We start from the raw sequence: 20,358 nt of genomic DNA on the forward strand, positions 1-20,358 counted from the left end.
CATATGAACTTTAATATAAGCATTTTATGTCGACCTATTCATATTCCTTACAAAACCTCCGACAATTATAATTAAAAATAATCAAAATCGGTTGGGTTGCTTTAGTCATGAAATATTGACAGAAATACAAACAAAAAAATAAATATCACTTAGTACGGATTAATTAAAATACTAGACTATGCCCTTATCTTTATTGTTATTTACCAATGCTAATAACATAGTTTTTGAAATAACTTTCTTCTCCTAAAGTTATTCTGCATGGTCTAATATTTCGTTGCACCAAAGGGCATTGCATGCAGTGATGTTGCACAAATTACAAGGCAATTAATAATAGCTGGGGCGTGATAAATCTAAGCAGTGAACGCTAACCACGCGGTGAGTCCGACAGCCGACGTCTTAGAGTATTTAACCAGGCAGAGACAACATCGGGCGCTTCTTTATTTATTAAATTAAAAGACATTAATAACTTCTGTTAGTGACTTCAATTTATGTAACGCGCATTTGGAATTTTAAATATTACGTATGTAGGGTAACTATATTATTTTGTACCCCTAACAACTTTTGTGAACATTTATAAATAATGTTTTTAAAACAATTGAAATGTCAAATGAAGCACGTACGTACGTTCTTGATTATTTCGTAATTTCATTTCGTTCTTGAACAATTCTATCATTTAATATTTTGTTTTACTTTAGCCTTTTAGTCTAATGCACACTCTCTTTTTATGTTATTATGATAAACTTAAATAAAAAAAAATGTATCTATGATACAAGGTAATAATAGGTTACTTATTTAGCTCCATATAAACAAAAGCTTGAATTGTGGGGGACCCAGTGCTGTGGACGGCTGGATCACTTGGCGTTGCGTAGAGAAGTCACTTCGTTGTGTGTCTTCTACCGCATTTATCACGGGGAGTGTTCCGAAGAGCTGTTTAACCTGATTCCTGCCGCCGAATTCCACCTTCGCACGACACGCCACAACTTAGGATTATACATCCAATTATCTTTTGATGTGTCCTTAATATTACGATAAATTTACGGGTAAATTCTAATAAATCTGTGTTGTGTTGTGATGTTTTAGATATTTTTACCTCTATCTTCGTGTGTTCTGCGTCTCTCTATTATTTATTACTCTAAGCCCGCTACCGGCTGCCGAGCTCAGTGAGTGACGGGAGCAGCTATGCACAGAGGCACTTTACATTTATCCGAGCTGCTTAGTAATACATATTTAATTATAAGATGTTGTTATCATGATATTATCTGCTCAGAGCTATTCATTCTCTTCTCTAAAATCGCTGTTAACGTTTTTTCATACTACAAACATAGATAGGCATATTTATAAGAATTAGAAGAAAGCTTACCTTATTTATATTAACCTTCAAGCGAGGCGTGGCCATTTGTAATGGCAACGGTCGCGCCTAAACTAATAGACCTATACAGAAATAAAACACTTATAGATCATAATATTTTTTTATTATTAAGAATATTATTCATTTTCTGAATAGTAATTTGTCGAAAAAAAGAAATTAAACTTTACGTGTAAGTTATACAACCAAAAAATACAAAGTTACTTTTCTTTGGTGTAGAAAGAAAAACCATTCAAGTTGCCTGTAACTAGTTATAAATATCTAGTATAAAATAATATTCTTTTTAAATCAGGTGGTATCATGAGATCAAATATTAAAATGAATATCATCTAAAGTCTAGTCATCTACAAAATTGGTGTCTGCGCCAAGATAGCATTCATTTTAATTGCAAGGTAGTGTAATTTTTACAAATATCTAATATTTTTTAGACATGATGTCTATTCATGAGCTTTCGATTACCTCCTTTTTTGCTGGGCATATTTTGCAACGTCATCTGCAGGTTGTGCTGTTACAAGTAGGTACTTGCTTCTGCTGCTTGCAAACTATATTGTTGGAACTTTCTGACTCTTGATCACTGAGAACTCACTCACGGACTTTGTCGAAGTAATTCTTTGATTATGGCACTCGACGTTAGTGGCCTCAAGTGTGGAAGACTCATTTCGCTTTGAGCGTCGCGCATAACCTTTTCGACGACAGGCCCGTGGTGTCGTTTCCATGTGGTAAGGGGAGCACGGGATAGTAAAGATAAAGTGTTTATTTGGTGGGCAGTGAAAATATGACAAGGTACTTAGGATCTAAGCAAGCGATGACAATTATTTTATGTATCAGCTAAAATGTATTGAATGCGGTCGAGTCGACGTCACGCGACCGCTTGAAGGATAATCGATTGGCTAAAGAAATATTGTTTTTAGCTTAGCTTATTGTAAATTAGATTGTTCAATGTGGGACATTGAAAATACACACATTTAATATCATTTTTTTATTAAATTGTTTATAGAAATAATGTTGTCATATCTTATAACACGTCAAGCCTGCCTAATGAGCACCTAAGCTGTCGTCCTAGCAGCACATAACGACAGAAAAATATTGATTCTCTCTAACCTATAACATAAAACCATGTTTTTAATACAAATATTGTCACAGGAACGTGAGAGTTATTTAGGCGTGAATTTTTATCAACACTCGTTTGTTAGTCGGTTTGTATATCAATATTTATTTGGTCCTTCCTGTTGAATAACTTACTCACTAACTCGTTAAATATCGCAGTACGCATAATATACACAGATGATAAAATATCAGTTGCCTCGGCTGTGTTAAGGGCAATTTTTTTTAAATATATTTCCTTTCCTTTATTGAGTAGTTGGAAGAGGGTGCAAACCAAAATGGATATTGAATTACCACGTATCAAAGAAGCAGAAAAAGTAGGCTCACGAACGAATCCACGAATGAACAATAAATGAAAACAATAATAAAAAACATGCACATCAGATGATCAAGTTTATTTTTTTAAACAACTTAATCAAATTAACATACATTCTTCTATTATTTTATGTTCATTTGATGGACAATAATCATCCATTCAATTGCTGACTAACTATAACGTTTTATACATAAGAACGTCATTGTTAGTTACACAAAGTATTTTATTTGATAAACGTCAGTGTTACACATTTAAATAAACCCCTTATTAAAGGACTTAAACGCGTGTATTTTGAACTGTGTTTTTACATTACACTTTGCGTAAAAGTAACATTTCTTCATCAGTTATAATCTGTCATTAGACCATACCAACATGTTTTCTTTAGAGGCTTCTTAACAGGCACGCGCCGCCATTCACCGGCCAGTCGTTGCATTTTAAATCTGTAATATCTTCAAAAATATTCATTTACATTACATGCTATAAATGCCATATTGATCTATATTATATGCACAATGTATTTAAAGTACTTAATCAGATAAGGATTGCAGTGTTGCTTTTTTTTTTGTTGTCATAAAAAATATGAAAATAAGGGACGAGACGAGCAGGATATTCAGCTGATGGAAATTGATACGCCCCGCCCATTACAATGAAGTGCCGCGCACAATTCTTGAAAAACCCCATGAATTCTGAGCGGCATTACAATTGTGCTCGTCACCTTGAGTCATAAAAGGTAGTCTCATTTGCCCAGTAATTTCCGAAAGTAAGACTGAAATACAATAATGCTTACACATTACTGCTTCACGGCAAAAATGTGCGCTGTTGTGGTACCCATAATCTAGCGAGCACCCTGTGCAAGGGAGCCTCCCACTGGTAAAATAGCTTCGTAATAAAGCCATTTTTTTTCGTAAAGTATTAAAAATGGTTATTGTGGGGTATCACTAAGAGATAGGCACATACTATTGTGGATTTTTAATAGACCTTTTAAAGGTGTTCAGTAGTATATCATATTGATCTATCACATAGGTTCGGCGTGTGCAATGAAAGTGTTTATTTATGATATTACATTCCTCTAGAATCTTCTAAAATTATCAGTGTTTCTATTCTATGTTATGCATATATAATACATATAAAGCTTTCTCTTTAATCACTATTTATTAATAAAACCTCAAAAAAATTCGATACGTAGTTTTAAATATCTAAGCATACATAGGGACAGACTGCGGAAAGCGACTTTATTTTATACTGTGTGATCATGAACATTATTATTATTCACCCAAAGAGAGGATCAGTCCACAGACCACTATAGTGTAAATAATATTTATTACATATATAAATGCAAACATATAAGTAAATTATTTATTGTGATTCGAGGGGATTGGCTCTGTAAGCCGAAATACAGGTTCTTACTAGTTGGCTTCAGCTTCTAAAACTTTTATGTAAATACTTAACGTTGTTTATTGCATTTATTTCTTTTTAATTAGGATAAGTACTTTTTAAAAAAACTTGTTAAACAAATAAATAATGATTATCTATTACTATAGAAGCTTTCACCAACCGACAAAATAGTTTATGAACAGATAGAAATAATGTTGGAGTGAGATACAGCTCTGTATGGGTTTTATAGTTTAATTACTTATTTAAATATTTTTTCAGGGTTCTCCCTTGTTTGCAATTCGTCAGCGGCGAGTGTCCACGGAGAACACTGAAGGCACTATATTCCTGGTCGGACCCTTAGACTTCGAAGCTCAGTCTATGTATCATCTAACCCTTTTAGCTGTGGTAAGTTGTATACAGATTTGTAGTCTTAAATTACATTTCTCATCATCATCATCAGTCCCAAAACATTCACTGTTGAACAAGGCTTCCCCCAAAGATCTCGACGACGATCGGTCCTGTGCCCTCATTCAACTTATTTCGCCGATCTTGACCAGATCATCGGTCCATCTTGTGGGGCCTACCTACTCCGCGTCTTCCGGTACGTGGTCGCCATTCAAGGACTTTTCTGCCCCACTGGGCATCTGTCCGTCGAACTATGTGCCCTAGAACTAGAAATATTCATTGATCAACAAAAAATATTTTTTTTTATCGTTTAAGGATCCTTACGTAGAGGTCGGCAAAGACACGAGGAACATCGCAGCCTTGGAAGTGGTCGTGGTAGTCCAAGATATACAAGACATGCCACCGGTGTTCACGTCCGCGCCACCAATCACCCACCTGCCTCGGCAGGTGTCTCCTGGTGACCTAATCGTGAGGGTGAAAGCTGAGGATGGAGACAAGGGTGCTCCTCGCCCGATCAGATATGGGCTGGTGTCTGAAGGGAATCCCTTCACACCCTTCTTCAATATTAATGAAACAACAGGTGAGTTTCTATTTAATGTTAAGTTTTTCCAGCCACCTGTGATTTTGTAATCATGCTTACGTGGCAATACAAACATTTGATCAGAAATAAAATTTGAGAAACAAAATTTTATGAACGATGCAGGACTCGAACCTAGGACCTATGGAGTTTCGTGCCAGTGCTGTTGTGTATTAATCCTAGAAGTGAGGGTTATATATAAAAAATTGTTTAGATTTAATCAGAAAGTTTCACAATGTCATGGTTTTTTATGGAACCATAACTTATTAACTTATTAAATATAAAAGTAGCCCTATATAAACGATCTTCCAGTGAACATTTTAGTTAATTCAGACATTTCGCATATTAGCCGAAAGCGACAGGCAGTCAAGAAAATATTCAAATTCTGCCAAACGAATGACCATTATGTTAATATTTTATAGAGAAAATTAAATTTTAAAGTATTTTTTATTAATGGCGAAATAAATAACTGTATATGAATAGGTTATATACTAAGGATTATAAATTAGGTACACGAGCGTTGACCTGGGCTTTAATATCAAATGTTTTATGTTTTTTTTAGCTTAAATTAGAAGAGAGTATATTCAATAAAATGTTCATACGTCAATGGTACTAGTTAATACATTAGTTCAAAATATCTAAATAATTAATGAATGTTTAACATTGAGTTGAGTTCGGAGCACAGAAAAGTGTCGAAATTTGTGTAAAAATATCAAATGAACATTTTAACACTGAGCATTTTTGAGCACTTACTGTACAAAGCAATTTCAAAACTAAAACAATATGGCGGGTAACAACCGTAAAACAAGTAATAAGTCTAAAAATGTGCATTGCATTGTCAAAAGACTTAAACATTATGCGTAACAAAATGATAATAGAGTTCGAAATGGAAAACCATACATTTGCGTTAATGTAAATCACATACTACGCAGTTAGTCTAAGTCTTAAGTTCAACCTTATTTGAATATCTGAAGTTTATCGGATAAGGAACACGCATTGTGCGACGTTGTTTCCGCCCACAATGCGTATTGTTCGCACTAACAGATCATACCTACCAATGCTGCTTGCCTGGTAACGGAAACTATTCTGACCTAGTAATTTCTCTTACATAAGGAAATGTTGGAAATTAATGGTTCACTGTACAGTGATAGAATATCAATTTATTATCTGCAGGCTCCTAAGATACACTCAGACTTGTCTAGATAAAAACAATTACTTATATTACAATTTAAGACAATATTTATAGTTATTTTAAGAATGTTAGGATAATTTCTAAGATGAAATTATAAAACAAAATACCGTTATAGCTAACATATTTAAGTGATATGCTAAGTGTGAAGAATCAATGTGCTTAAGTGTCAATTTTCTTGCCTGGGTAAATTGTGGAGTCGGTGATGACCGCGAAAGATATATGTGCCCATTGTTCATCCTTATTTACTTCCTGTTTCAAATGTTTGTAAAGTATAGCCTCTAAATTGAGCTTAGCGTTACGATAATTTCCCTTACGGACCAAGGTATCAATGCTGTGGTTAGCGTCGGGTAATAAAAACATTTGTAAGATTTATTGAACATTGTTATTTTAAGAGGGGCACTAGCATAATAAGCTTAATGATCATATTTTTAGCAGAATAAGGGACGAGACGAGCAGATAGATCAGCTGATGGTAATCGATACGCTCTGCCCATTACAATATAGTGCCGCTCAGGGTTCTTAAAAATCCCAAAAATTCTGACCAGTACTACAACTGCGTCCTGCACCTTGATATATAAGATGTTAAGTCTCATTTGCCGAGTAATTTCACTAGCTACGGCGCCCTTCAGATCGAAACATGCTTACACATTACTGTATTACGAAAGAAATAGGCGTCACTGTGTTACACTGGTTATGTTAAGTTAATGCTTGATAATATTATTTGATTTTTATGAACGATATATTGTAAGTTTTGAAAACCAAATCGTCTCACAGTTCGATGCGAATCAATTTAAGATTCTATTTAAAACCATAAAATAGAAAAGACTGACGACTGATTTCTATAACAGTTGACTTTAAAGTTGTGTTCTATAAAATGAGATTACCAATATTTACACGTGTGGATTTAATGCCGGTTAATACTATCAATCACGTAACACTTGATCCAATATCTGTAAATAAATATGGTTTGATGCACAATTTTATAGAAACCATATTGTTTACAAAACGCGTATGTTAATGAGTTAAAATTTTGTGTGAAGCCTTAGAGTATTTAGCGAAATATATGATGTATAAAAACCTACTGAAAAATTCAGATCAAAGTGTAAACATTTTAATTGGACTATAATCATCGAATCAATCTTTTGGTTCACCTTAACACTAAATTCCAATAACATTCTATTTGAAATCATTGAAGTAATCTAGTTCCAAATACGGGTATAATTGAACTTATGGTATAAACATCATGTGACAAGTTAAACCTTACATTAATTATTTGAAGCTTTACCAATTTTGAAGTTGGCATATAAATACAATTAATTGTACAACTAAATGTTTAAGCAAGTTTGGTACAATCAAATAACACCAAATCCGTGATTGTTGTTGGCTCCTAGTTGTTAATCAGCTGGCAAATACAATCTTCTGAATCGGTTGGCATTATCCAGTCCATACACGATGCGGGACTCGAACCCACGACCTCTCGCGTTCCGTGCGAGAGGTCCAACTGAGAGTTGAACAAAGCATACAAGATTTTATGACGATACGCCACCCGAACGGATAGCTCAGTTAGTCGAGAACTCGCACGGAACGCGAGAGGTCGTGGGTTCGAGTATCGCATCGTTCATAAAATTTTGTTTTCAAATTTGGTTGTGTATTAATCCTTGAAGTGAGGGTTATCACTTTAATACATAAGAAATTGCTTAAATATTTATTATGATGATTCTAAAGTGTTTAGTTGCAGCCTATTTGACTTTGACTTTGAACTGCATGCTCTCTTACATCGCCATAACCTTTAGGACGTCGTTGCTAGTTAATGGGGTTTGAGATATCTGCCACAAATGCAACCTTGCAGTTAGCTCGGCACATAATACCTCATTACTACATACTGCAAGGCGGCTTCTATCTCGCCTCTCCTACCATTGTTTACAAAGGCCAACAAGTCAACATTATTTCATAATAATTTCACATTGTAATTTATATTAAAATTCCACCCTTTGTTCGCTCGAAAACCAGCACATATTATTGCACGTTTACTTCATACAATTAACCCTCTTTTAGAGCTTTTGTCTTATCATTAAATTGGTTTATTTTTTTGTAAAAGCAAAATTAATTGTTATTGTCTACACCTTTTCAATTGAGCGCTTAAAGCTGGGTGCTTCTGAAGTTCTGAAGGTACTATCATCTGAGGAGAGTTATCACCAAAAACGTGGAAATGATCGAGGAGGGGTACTCCGACTCTGGTAGAGTGGGTACCCACCCGCTGGGGTTAAATCTCTTTAAGGTATGGGCTTCGGTCCTAGACGATAACCTATGCAGAAAATAGCGGCACTATTTTAAACCGGTATTCTGTGTATGTGTGGTAATTGACCCGGATGAGTATGACCAGTTCGTGGTGACGTCATAAGACTGCAGACTCTCCCACTTCTAAAAAAGGCCTTAGTCGCCTCTTACGATTACTCCCTTGGGCCTGGCACTCCCCTATTCTTTTTTGCCAGCACAGGGCAAGTTAGTTGCCAAGATTTATAGCATGGCTGGGCCACACAAACTATTCCTTAAATAGTTACGTGTCTGTGTCACGTAATAGCTTTAAGATCCACGAACATTTAACGTCAAGCAATACTTTATTCCAAAATGTAGAGTTCATAAATACCGTCATATTGTTCTCTCCTCTACTATAGGTCTCATAATTTATTTCCTTTGGATTATTATTAATTATGAACTTTTTGGTCTTGGCAAGCAAATGTTTCTAGTGATTCATATTTTTCTACAGCTATATTTTTGCCGTGACTGTATTACAGATTGTTACCTGGGAAACGTTGCAATTAATTTGTACATTTTTGTACCAATACTAAATTTCATTCTTCTCGAATTTCTGCAAGTTCAATTTCTAGCATCATCAGCCCAAAGATATATAGGGTTTGAAAATAAAATACATGCCCGTGACCTTGCTCATAGGGCGATAGCGCATGACCGGGGGTAGCGGAATCGTACGAGAAGATTAAAATAATAATTATTTATTAATAATAATTTCATGAATAAGTAAGGTTAAGATATCCACCCGGTGTAATATTCTTTTCTGTATTTTTGGAAACAAAATTACGTTTACATTACATTACATTGAATTACAAAATAAAAATTATGATATTTGGAGTAATATTAACCGAACGTTTAGGTTTAAACTGAATATTCCGAGGTAAATTTATGATTTTTTGTTAAGAACATGTGATTTGAAAGAAAAAATCAATAACAGTCCATCGTTTTATATTATACACCATAATATTTATCTATTTTTAGACCGGCTAGTTAATTTAGAGAGTAACGATTATTACTTGAGTCATTTTTCGGTATTCAACAAAGTCAATTCAGGCCTAAATCTTTTTATTTTAAATTCGAGTAGTAAGGAAATTCACGAACTAACTAGTGTTAGTTAGTAACCACGTGGTTATATGGGATTGTTATATAAAATTCTATAATTAAAGCCTCACACCACGACGTGGAAAATATATGATTTTCCACGGGGAGAACAAACGATTTGGTGTATACAATTTTTAAGAGGGGCAAACGGTATTGAGGATCACTTGATGGGATGTGGTGAGAACTACGGACATCCTCAACACCAGGGGTCAAGAGATGTGTTGTCGGTCTTTAAGTTGGGAGTATGCTCTTAACCTGAAGGTCCATAAGTTATTAAAACAGACAGCCAGATTATAATTAGAGCAAGTCACTTATTTAAACTTTGAATATCATCTATCAATACAATAATTGCAATCGTGTTTTTTCAGGTGAAGTGACTCTTGAAAGACCCATTGAAGAAATAGCAGCTATTTCACACGCAGGCACGCCGATCCTACTGACTGTAGTTGCTGAGGAAGTGAGGCTCTCCAGAGAAGAGCCGGAAGCTATGTCGTCAACAGTCCAACTTGCATTTATTTTACCGGAAAAAGACAACTCGCCCCCATATTTTGAAAACGAATAGTAAGTACTGTCTTAAAAATTATATAATTAACCCGGTCACCTACTAGTATACTAGTTAGTTATATTGAAAGTCTGTTGCAATAACACCGTTGGTTGATTTAAATTTTACTGCCTTTTGTTGGTAAAACGAATATTAAAATTATTTTAATATTTTTTAAGGTAGTAATTTAAAAGATGTTAGTACATTATGTATTATATATACTATATAAGTATTATAAATAATATGCAACAGTTGCTTTTTCCAACACAGTATCTTAAACTTAGATCTGAATTAAATTTTTACCGTATTTAATTTGATGACAAATGTTGACCAACAATAAATCCGTGTTATAGTTAATATTATCTTATTTTGAATATTATCAACTTTCAGTTACATCACATATCTGGACGAGAATGCACCACAAGGTACTGCACTAACATTCAGTGACCCCTATATTCCTCAAGTTAACGACAATGATGCTGGCAAAAATGGTGTTTTTTCTCTTTCGCTAATTGGGAACAATGGGACCTTTGAAATATCACCAACTGTTGCGGAGAGACATGCGCAATTCATTATAAAAGTACGGGATAACACTATGCTGGATTATGAAGCCAGAAAATCGGTTATATTTCAGGTATGTGTTAGTAGAGTTCTCGAAATAAATTATATGCTTTATTGCCGTCGATGGAGCAATACACAAAAGAAGAAGGCTCAGGTTCGTCTAATACGGGATCATGGATTCATTTTTCCATGCAGCGTGTGAGAGTGGATGTATTATGACTACTCGATTACCTACTTAAGCCATATTTTTGTGCTATTATCCTTGCAAGTGTATGTGTGTTAGCGCATGTGTGTGTATGTGAGTGATGAGTGTGAATTCGCTGGATCGAAATTCGATAAGTCAAAACATCTTTCACAACATTAAAATAGCCTTGACCATGACCTTCCCTGTTACTTAAAGCCCATTTCTTTACTCACAATCTTTATTAATCTAAGTCAAAGTGATCAGTGCCGTCTTAGAACTCAATTTAATACATATTTTTTCTTTAATTTAATTTGAGTATAATGCCTCTGATAAAACCTACCTTAGGTGAAACTCTTCAATAGTCAAAACCTCTGTACAGCATTTTTTCAGTGTCCATTGAAATTCATTTTTCAGTAGGTCTATGAGTATTTTGTACTTCGAAATTTAATTCTAATTAATTTATGTTGGTCAAAGTTCATTCGACCATAAGTGATGATAATTTTTGTATGTATTCTTTGTTTACGTTTATCTGAAATACTGGAGAAATTAATAATCTGGAGCAGAGAGAGATGGTCGTAACGAATCTTTAAAAAAATACGTACTTCGTACGCAAGCGCTAAATCAAAATTCTGACACATTCGTAAATAAAGTTGTTCATGCCACTGATCCACTAAACTAAATATTCAACAATTAAGTCTAAAAATGAAACCCCTATCCGTACATAAATGCAAATACATTAAAAAGTGGATACGAAACAGTTAAGTTTTATAACATTTAATAATTTTTATAATATTTAACTAATAATATTTATAAATTTCAGATTTTAGCTCAAGAACTTGGTCCATCCACCAACCTTTCAGTTACAACAAATGTCACCGTTTACCTAAACGATGTTAATGATAATCCACCTGTTTTTTTGGCATTATCTTATGATGCAGAGCTACCTGAAAACGTAACAGCTGGTACAAGAGTTGTGCAAGTGCAAGCGGATGATGTAGATACTGGTGCATTTGGAAAAATCCAATATACTGCCATATTAGGATATTTAAATACATCCTTAAATTTGGACCCTATTTCTGGTCTTATTACGGTAGCAACAAACAATCATGGTTTTGACCGAGAGGCAATGCCAGAATTACATTTTTTAGTAGAGGCTAGAGATAATGATGGAGTAGGTTTAAGAGTAACAGTGCCATTAATAATTAAGTTATTAGATGTTAATGACAACCCACCAGAGTTTGAAAGGACTTTATATGAATTTGTTTTATCGCCGAATCTAGATAATTTTACATCAGCGGCATTTGTGAAGGCAATTGATAAAGACGCAGAACCACCAAATAATTTGATAAGATATGAAATTATCGAGGGAAATAGAGAGCAACAATTTGCAATCAATGAAGAAACTGGTATGTATTTTTTTAATATATTATATATGTATTAAAATAGTCTTGATATTTTATATGCTCCTATAAGGTAGATAAATTACATTAAATAAACGTGAACATATATTTGTAATTGTCCACAGGAGAAATATGTATCAAGGAACCATTGAAAAAAAATAAGGTACAAAATAAGTTTAGGCAAAAACGTCAAGAAGACAGCGATGAATCTGAAGTTTATATATTGACTATCAGAGCTTACGATCTCGGAGTACCTAGACTCACTTCGACAACAACAGTTAAGATCTACCCACCAGAAAGTAAAACTAGAACAATGTCATTTATTGTCCCTGGATCAAATCCAGATCGAAAGAAATTAGAAGAACTACTTAGCACGCTTTCTGGAGGCAAGGTCAATATTATAGATATCAAGCCTTATAAAGGCAAGGCAGATGAGTCTGCAGGGTCTGATCAAGAAAGGTTTGTGAATGTATAGTACTATACAATTAAAAATAAAATTAGGTGACATTTCAGAATAGTAAACCTATTTCTGATTTCAGGAGTGAAGTCATCGCTTTAGTACGAATATCAGAAAAAAGTGCAATTAACGTAGCTAAACTGCAGGAGCAACTAGCCAGGAACAAAACAATATATACTACAGGGTCTGTGAGCAATGATGAAAAATCTACTGTTGATAATAGTGACTCCGTAAGCAAAACAGTAACATTTTTTTTTATTTATTTTAATCAGTATGTTCATAAAATTGAAACCGTATGTTTATTTTTTTCAGAGTTTGTATAAAGCTGAAAGTCGCCTTTTATTCTGGTTATTAATTTTACTAGCTGTACTAGTGGCTCTTGTTCTCCTATTATTGATATGTTGCTGCATTTGCGAAGGATGCCCTCTTTACATGCCACCAAGGTAAATATAAATGAAAATGAAATAAATAGCTTAATCTTGCTAAAAATAACAAATATTTATTAATCTTGTGTATTACATAATTTTGCTTTTTAACACCATAACATATAAGTCACAAATTTTGTATGACCAGTAGATAAGTGCTTTGATTCATGTGCACATTACAATAATACATTTTATTAAATAGGTTTAAAACCAACTAACATTAATCCCATGCATTTATTTTTAGTGCGTGCATGCATGAAACCACTTCACTGTAAAAATGTGGCACATTCCATATACATTGAACATAAATCAAACCGCTAGGTACATAGATATCCATTAATAAATTCTAGGAAAAGAGTGATACGTGTCAACTCCACAGAGGACGACGTACATTTAGTGGTACGCGACAAGAGAGCTGTGAGGGAAAAATCGACGCAAAATTTAGAAAATAAAACAATGCAAACTGCTGAGTGGAGAAGACGAGAAGCGTGGAGTGCAGAACAAGCAGATTTGAGGACGAAACCAACTCAGTGGAAATTCAATAAACGAAATCAACGATCTAAAGATATAAAACCATCGTCAACATCAGAATTTGTTCATGCTGCTGAAGACAACGACTATAAATACGATGATACTAGACATTCCTTGAGGCAAAGGTAATTTAAATTTGTATTATTGAAAATTTTTCAATGATGATTATAATTTAAATATGACCAGCATTTTACAGACTACAAAAAAGATCATTAATTTTTAGTTATAATAATAGCTTTGTGCAGATAATATGTAGCCATTTTGAAATGCTCTATATGGACGTGCCCATCCTGTCTTATTACATCATTAAAATGTGCCTTCAATGGAACTATAATTTTAACTTTCAGTATTCGAAAATACTAACAATGTTAAAAGTGACTTACACTTCATGCCCATTACAATAATTGTCACCCAGAATTTACAATACTATTTTATTATCTTACTTGTAGTAAAGACACTTCAAAGTACTAGTATACTGTAAAGATAAATGATATTTCGATATTTGTTAGTGGATACTTTATTAGCCTTATTCAGTATCTTGTTTTAAATTCACAGGGATGGACCGAACATAATTTACACTAAAGAAATGCAGTTGCAAGAGGCTTTCGCAAATAAGCACAAGGAGTATATTGAAGATCTAGACAACGATTATGATAGAATAGCAACACTTCATCATCGCAAAGATCAAGACAATGATTCCTTAAGAAGGCATGAAATTGATCGTGGTTCTGATGCTGGTATCGCCAACAAATCTGAAATCGCCAAAAACGCAGAAGAAAAAGATGAAAGTTCAAAAAAGATTGGAGATAACCAAAAACACGCTTCGTCTTCTCACGGCAGAGATCAATATTATATTAAAGAAGGCAATACGGAAATTTTAAGACTTGTTACCAGAGGTCATAATGAAGAAGAACGATATGTCAATTTTCCAATCCATCAACAGCGCCCTGTTACATTAATACCTAAGACGCAATACGTTGTTATTGATAATGGAAAAGAGTTATTGATGGAAAGATTTATACGAGAACAAGGTGAAGAGGCTAATTATATGAGACAGAGAATGAACACCAAGGTCACTGATTTAGATGAAGTTTCTCTTGGGAAGGAATCTAAGATCGATCGATCTAATATAGATGCTGCAAGATTACAAGAACAACATAATTCACAGGATAATGTACCCGGTACAGTACCTCTAAAATCTGAATACCTACAAACAGCCCTTCTAGAAATACACAATAAATCAACATTAAATCAAGAATTGTTGGAATCATCACTTCGGAAACAGAATGAATTACTACATCAAATACTAATTGAGAGAGAAAAAATATTTCAAAATCAAGAAACTGCATCACAAGTTGAAAATAAATTAGAAACACAAAGTTTACCTGGGCAATCTGCTATGGCTACTCAAACAGAATGTCATATTGGAACACAAACTGAACCAAATGTTTTCAATGAAGTAAAAAGAAAAGCGAGAAGTGATAATGACTCTTATAGCGATGATGATTCACAAAATTCTGTCAAAGATGAGATTACAAAGCCCGTGTGGCTTAAGCGGAAGAAACCAAAAAAGAAAATAAAATATAAAGATCCTCGACGGAGCATCCGTGCTTATGAAGTAAAAAGGAAAATCAAAACACCGATTATAGAGGAAAGTGATGTTTCACCATCACTAGAGAGTGAAAAACGTGTTAAAGTAAGTAAAACAAATGAGCGCCTTGAAAGCAAAAAGTGTTATGGAGATATTACTAAAAGCACCGTTATAACTTCCAAAAATGAAATTACAAGCTCTACTAAAATAAAGTTAGATAATGATAAAAATGAAAAATTAAGAAAAGAAATATTGCTAGAAATTTCTGATTCGCTCGATGAAAACCAAACCTCTAATGGGTCTAAACATTTTAAAGAGGAAAAAGGTTCAGGAGCAATGAATAGATTATCCAAACTCCGCCACGATAAGAGTAAAAGTAGTAGTAGCATGAGCGATAAAAGTCAAGATAGTAAGTTGATGCAAGATGTCTCTTCATCAGAAGCACAAGAAAACTTTAGACACCAACAAACTGTGAAAAATGAATTAGGCAAATCTCTTGTTTCTCATAATGAGCAAGATGACATTATAAAAGTCAATAAAGACAAGAAAGAAGATGATGAACATAAAGCAAATGATAGTAAGATACCACAGAAAAGTCTACCTAGATATATGCAGTGGTATAGTAAGAAGACAACAGATTCGAAACTACCGGCTGATAAATCTGCACCTGATAAGCCAAAACGTCCTTCTAAGATAAAGTCAGGTATTGAACCAAACGATGAAAAATCAGGAAGGTATGGTAAAATAACACCCAAAGTAACGCACGATAATTTAGAAACAAAAAAAAACTTCAAAGTAAAAGAAAGTGAATTTATACATCCAAGGATTCTGAAAGAAGGTAAAGTAACACCTGTACCTGAGGGACCAATGCCTGATGCACATCCACTCCTACAACATTCAGAACACAGATATGAACATAAATATGAAAATCAGAATCCATTGTGTCACATACAGCCAACTCATATCCCAAAATATCTTAAAAATGACTCTAACATACCTGTTTTGCCGAAAAGACAATCAATAGAACAACAACCAATATATGTGAACCAAGAAGAAGTTAAAAGGAAACAAAATCTACAAGCAATTTCTGAAAGTGCACTAACACATAGCATTTCTATATCAACCAACTACGAGAAGGATCGGAAATCTGCATCTGAAGTACATGTATCAAAAATAAGTATTGGTGGAGATAACGCCAACTTAAATAAAACCGCTGCATCAAAGTTAGATGACGATGACTCGGGGATAGCTATGAATACTTTATCCCAACAAACAGGAATCCTAAAACGACCTCCAATTACAGAGAAAAAAAGTGTTTTTACAATTGCCTACGATGATGTTCAAACAAAACAACTGAGACCTGACAGTAGTTCAACTTCGCATTAAAATAAAGGAATATTTTTGTCACTGTATTTAAAACATTTATTTTCTGGTCAAACTTATATAATTAGAATAATTAAATGTGCCTTATTTTTATAGTGTAAAGAATCTGCACTCCGTCCTAAAGTATTATTAGGTGTATTTGTAGAATTGTATATACTTTAGTTATTGTTATAAATTAGTTATATCGAATTGATATTAAATTATATAAAATCAACTGCCTTCATCAAATGACTGTTGTTTAGTTAAAACGTGTATTGTATATAGTATCTTAGACACGTCCTATTAATTTATAGCTTTAATACAATTGTACATACTGTTTTCCATTCAAAGTGATCGTACTTACTGATACAATAATTGTTATTAAACGGTATTGTATTTGTTACAAAATATAATATGATTCATGTATATCACTTCGTTTTATTTTGATCTTAATTACGCTCTGTGAGTCATGGGCCTCGCATAACCATTTTGTGAAATAATATGCTGTTTGCAGGTTTTCCGAACCTGTACGACGTAGGTACCTTAAGCCTATTATACAATAGCATCTACCAGTAAATCGTTTTATTATTTCAAACTTCCCCTAATAATGCCCTTGGACATGACTGATCAATCAAAATAATCAAACATTAAAATCTATAAAAAACTAACTAACAGCTTTTAAATTGGTCCAAAATATCAGTTGTTAACAACCTAACGTGGAATGGAAATAAGTTAATATTGTTTGCAAAAATGTGAATCCAATAATTTAAGTATTACTTAAACTTATTGTGAGTATCCAAAAGCGCTTAGTTTAAGCCTAATTGAATAAAGTTTATTTGACTTTGACTAAACTGGTACTTTGTCAAATATAATATCCTGCCTGCGACTTCGCCTCGGGATCTCTAAAAAAAATTGAGAAAGCGAAGCACCACCAGAATAATTTAATAAAAACTGTAGATGAATACAGCCTATGCACTCTCCGTTCTCAGCAGGATACCAATTTTCATAGCGAACTGTGGCAAACATAGCAGTGAACTTGGTAGGTATGCTCCAGCGCCAGGCTGTAACAGAGTGGATACATGCCAACTTTCAAGATTAGTGGTATACCAAGCTTATAAGCTGCGTGAACTGATATGCTGCAGTTCCACCTGGGGGATAGGTGCAACAAGGAAGATAACAGAAAAACTTTCTGATAAAAAAAATATATGATGCTAATTTTCATAGTGATAGTATGTATATGTAAATATATATCCCTACCCTGTGGTGATAGGTTCTTGTTAAAATGTGAATAGTCATCAAATATCTCATTCTATATTTTTATATTAGTTGTCCCCACTACTTCATCGGCATGGACTAAAGTACTACCCAATGCCAGAATAGTCCTTCTTCTTGCTGCGCTCAGTATGCCTCACCTGTGGGGCTCCTGGGCCATATCCACTAATGATATAACAAATCGGTCTTTTAGAAAGTTGCGTATTTAGTACTAGATAACCGTATAATAATTTTTTACAAAGATATAGGTGGAGTAGGTATTAAAATAGAAAGGTCAAGGTACTTAATTAATTCGTGAGTTTCCAAACAGATTCGTCTTTTTGATGTGCTAGCAAAATATATTCTTACGTAAATTCCAAAGGACCTAGGCCGTAACTGGGTCTACCACAGAACCACTTAAAAAACCTTAAAATCCATAATATAAACCACACTTACGTAATAAGCGCCATCTGCAAAATACTGCAGAAACTATGTTGGATGACAGTTCACGAGGATTGAAACAGGCAATGAAACGTGAAATGCTGCGAAATCTGTAATATCACAATGTTCTAAACACTAACGCTACCCAATAGATGACACTAGTGGCTTTAATTTAAGTTGCTTATAATAATTAATTGTATCATTTCAATTCAGAATAACCAATTACATGTATTTTATATTAGAACCACCTCCCTCCCTTCGCTATCCCAGAGGGTAGGTCTTTCCCTGTTTCCGAAAAAACTTTTATATCTGTAATATCGTGATTTCTCCGAACTATTTAATGTTATACTTAATACCTATGATACAATTACACATTCAATGTCAACATGACTTTATTATGGATTCTTTCTTATGTGATAAAATATTTTTGTATTTGAACCCATTATGCCTTCGACTTGGAAGTTAGTTTCCGTTTAAAGTCAATTAATTTAAATGACTGAATAATTTATTTTATATTGACGTGCCATAATATTGCAACCAATCTATGTATGACGAAGTGAACGATATTTTATCTGACATCGTGTACTGGTTTAGCGCTAATAACCTATTGTTAAATAGCAAGAAAACTAAATTCATTAAATTTACCGTACCAAATGTCATAAATGTAAATGCAAATGTTTTGTTAAACGGAGAGGTGATAGAACCGGTGGAATCTGCTATATTTCTTGGCATAACTCTAGATTCCAAATTACAATGGGGCCCCCATATTGAAGGATTGGCGAACAGACTTAGTTCTGCAGCATACGCGGTTAAAAAAATTAGACAATTAACTGACATAGATACGGCGCGACTAGTATACTTTAGTTATTTCCATAGTATTATGTCCTATGGTATATTGCTATGGGGCAACGCTGCTGATATTAATACAATATTTGTGCTGCAGAAGAGGGCTATTCGCGCTATTTATAACCTAGGTCCTAGAGAATCATTGAGAGCAAAATTCAAAGTTTGTTGCGCCCATTCTTCTCAGGCCTGAGGCATTCACTTTGGAATGGGTGGTAGTTTTTTTTGACTTTCAATAAGTGATTTCACATCCTATTTTGAATAAAAATATTTGAATTTGAATTTGAATACATTTACCCTTAAAGCTATTATTTACCTAATGAAGCCTACTAGAATTAGGTACAAGCAATCCCTTATTTCTAGTATTATTATAATGAAAATCACCATTAAGAGCAAGAGGTGGCGCTTTCTATGAACGTATATTAAATTTTCATAAATGTACTGACAATGAACAGTTGACAATGAACATTATTTATTTCTTTAAATTTTTCTTTGAGACACTTATTTGCATTTTTAACTAACTATAACGTTATAATTATTATTATTTTAAATTATTCAGTATCTATTCATTTAATAACACTTACCTCATCGTGTAATTATAAAGTTATTAAGGAAAATACCTTAGCTATTTTTTTCTAATGTTATTTATATAAATAACTTCCTAACTAAATAAAGAGAAATGAATTAAATTTTTATTAAAATGTTTTTATTGAAAATTACCATTTCATACATTTTATGAACGAAGAAATTATTTTAAATTGATATCTAATAACTAATCAATTTTAAAAATTTATACATGTAGGTAAAGAAGGTAGTTAACTACCTACAAGTTCTAATTTCAATTTTCCTCTTCTTTTTCAACATCGTCTTCCAGTCGCTGTTAAATTTCAATTTCATTTTAACTTAGATGTTTTTCACAGCTACAAGAGCATGTAATAATGAGTACATCGTTTTATTTTCAACTCGATGCCTCCACACATTCCTGAGATAAAGGGTACAGGTAAGTAAGGTACAGTACGTAAGGGGA

The 20,358-nt window shown here is 33.6% G+C and overlaps 1 protein-coding gene across 5 annotated transcripts in view; it reads left to right on the forward strand.

Moving 5' to 3' along the window:
* The window catches only part of LOC126965507 (cadherin-86C), a 169,612-nt gene extending 152,388 nt beyond the window's left edge, over positions 1-17,224 (forward strand). For 2 of the 5 annotated variants that reach the window (XM_050809139.1, XM_050809140.1), the window contains exons 6-15: positions 4,440-4,565; positions 4,881-5,145; positions 10,113-10,305; positions 10,676-10,919; positions 11,851-12,436; positions 12,556-12,889; positions 12,970-13,117; positions 13,200-13,330; positions 13,663-13,968; positions 14,399-17,224. In XM_050809139.1, the coding sequence (XP_050665096.1) occupies positions 4,440-4,565; positions 4,881-5,145; positions 10,113-10,305; positions 10,676-10,919; positions 11,851-12,436; positions 12,556-12,889; positions 12,970-13,117; positions 13,200-13,330; positions 13,663-13,968; positions 14,399-16,820 (4,755 nt within the window). In that variant the 3' untranslated portion in view covers positions 16,821-17,224. Of the gene's footprint in view, positions 1-4,439; positions 4,566-4,880; positions 5,146-10,112; positions 10,307-10,675; positions 10,920-11,850; positions 12,437-12,555; positions 12,890-12,969; positions 13,118-13,199; positions 13,331-13,556; positions 13,969-14,398 lie in introns of those variants that run through there. The other 3 variants (XM_050809141.1, XM_050809142.1, XM_050809144.1) reach the window with 3 other exon arrangements.
* The last annotated feature ends 3,134 nt before the right edge of the window (positions 17,225-20,358 follow it).

This window comes from Leptidea sinapis, chromosome 7 (assembly GCF_905404315.1).
Source record: "Leptidea sinapis chromosome 7, ilLepSina1.1, whole genome shotgun sequence".
NCBI classification, from domain to species: Eukaryota; Metazoa; Arthropoda; class Insecta; order Lepidoptera; family Pieridae; genus Leptidea; species Leptidea sinapis.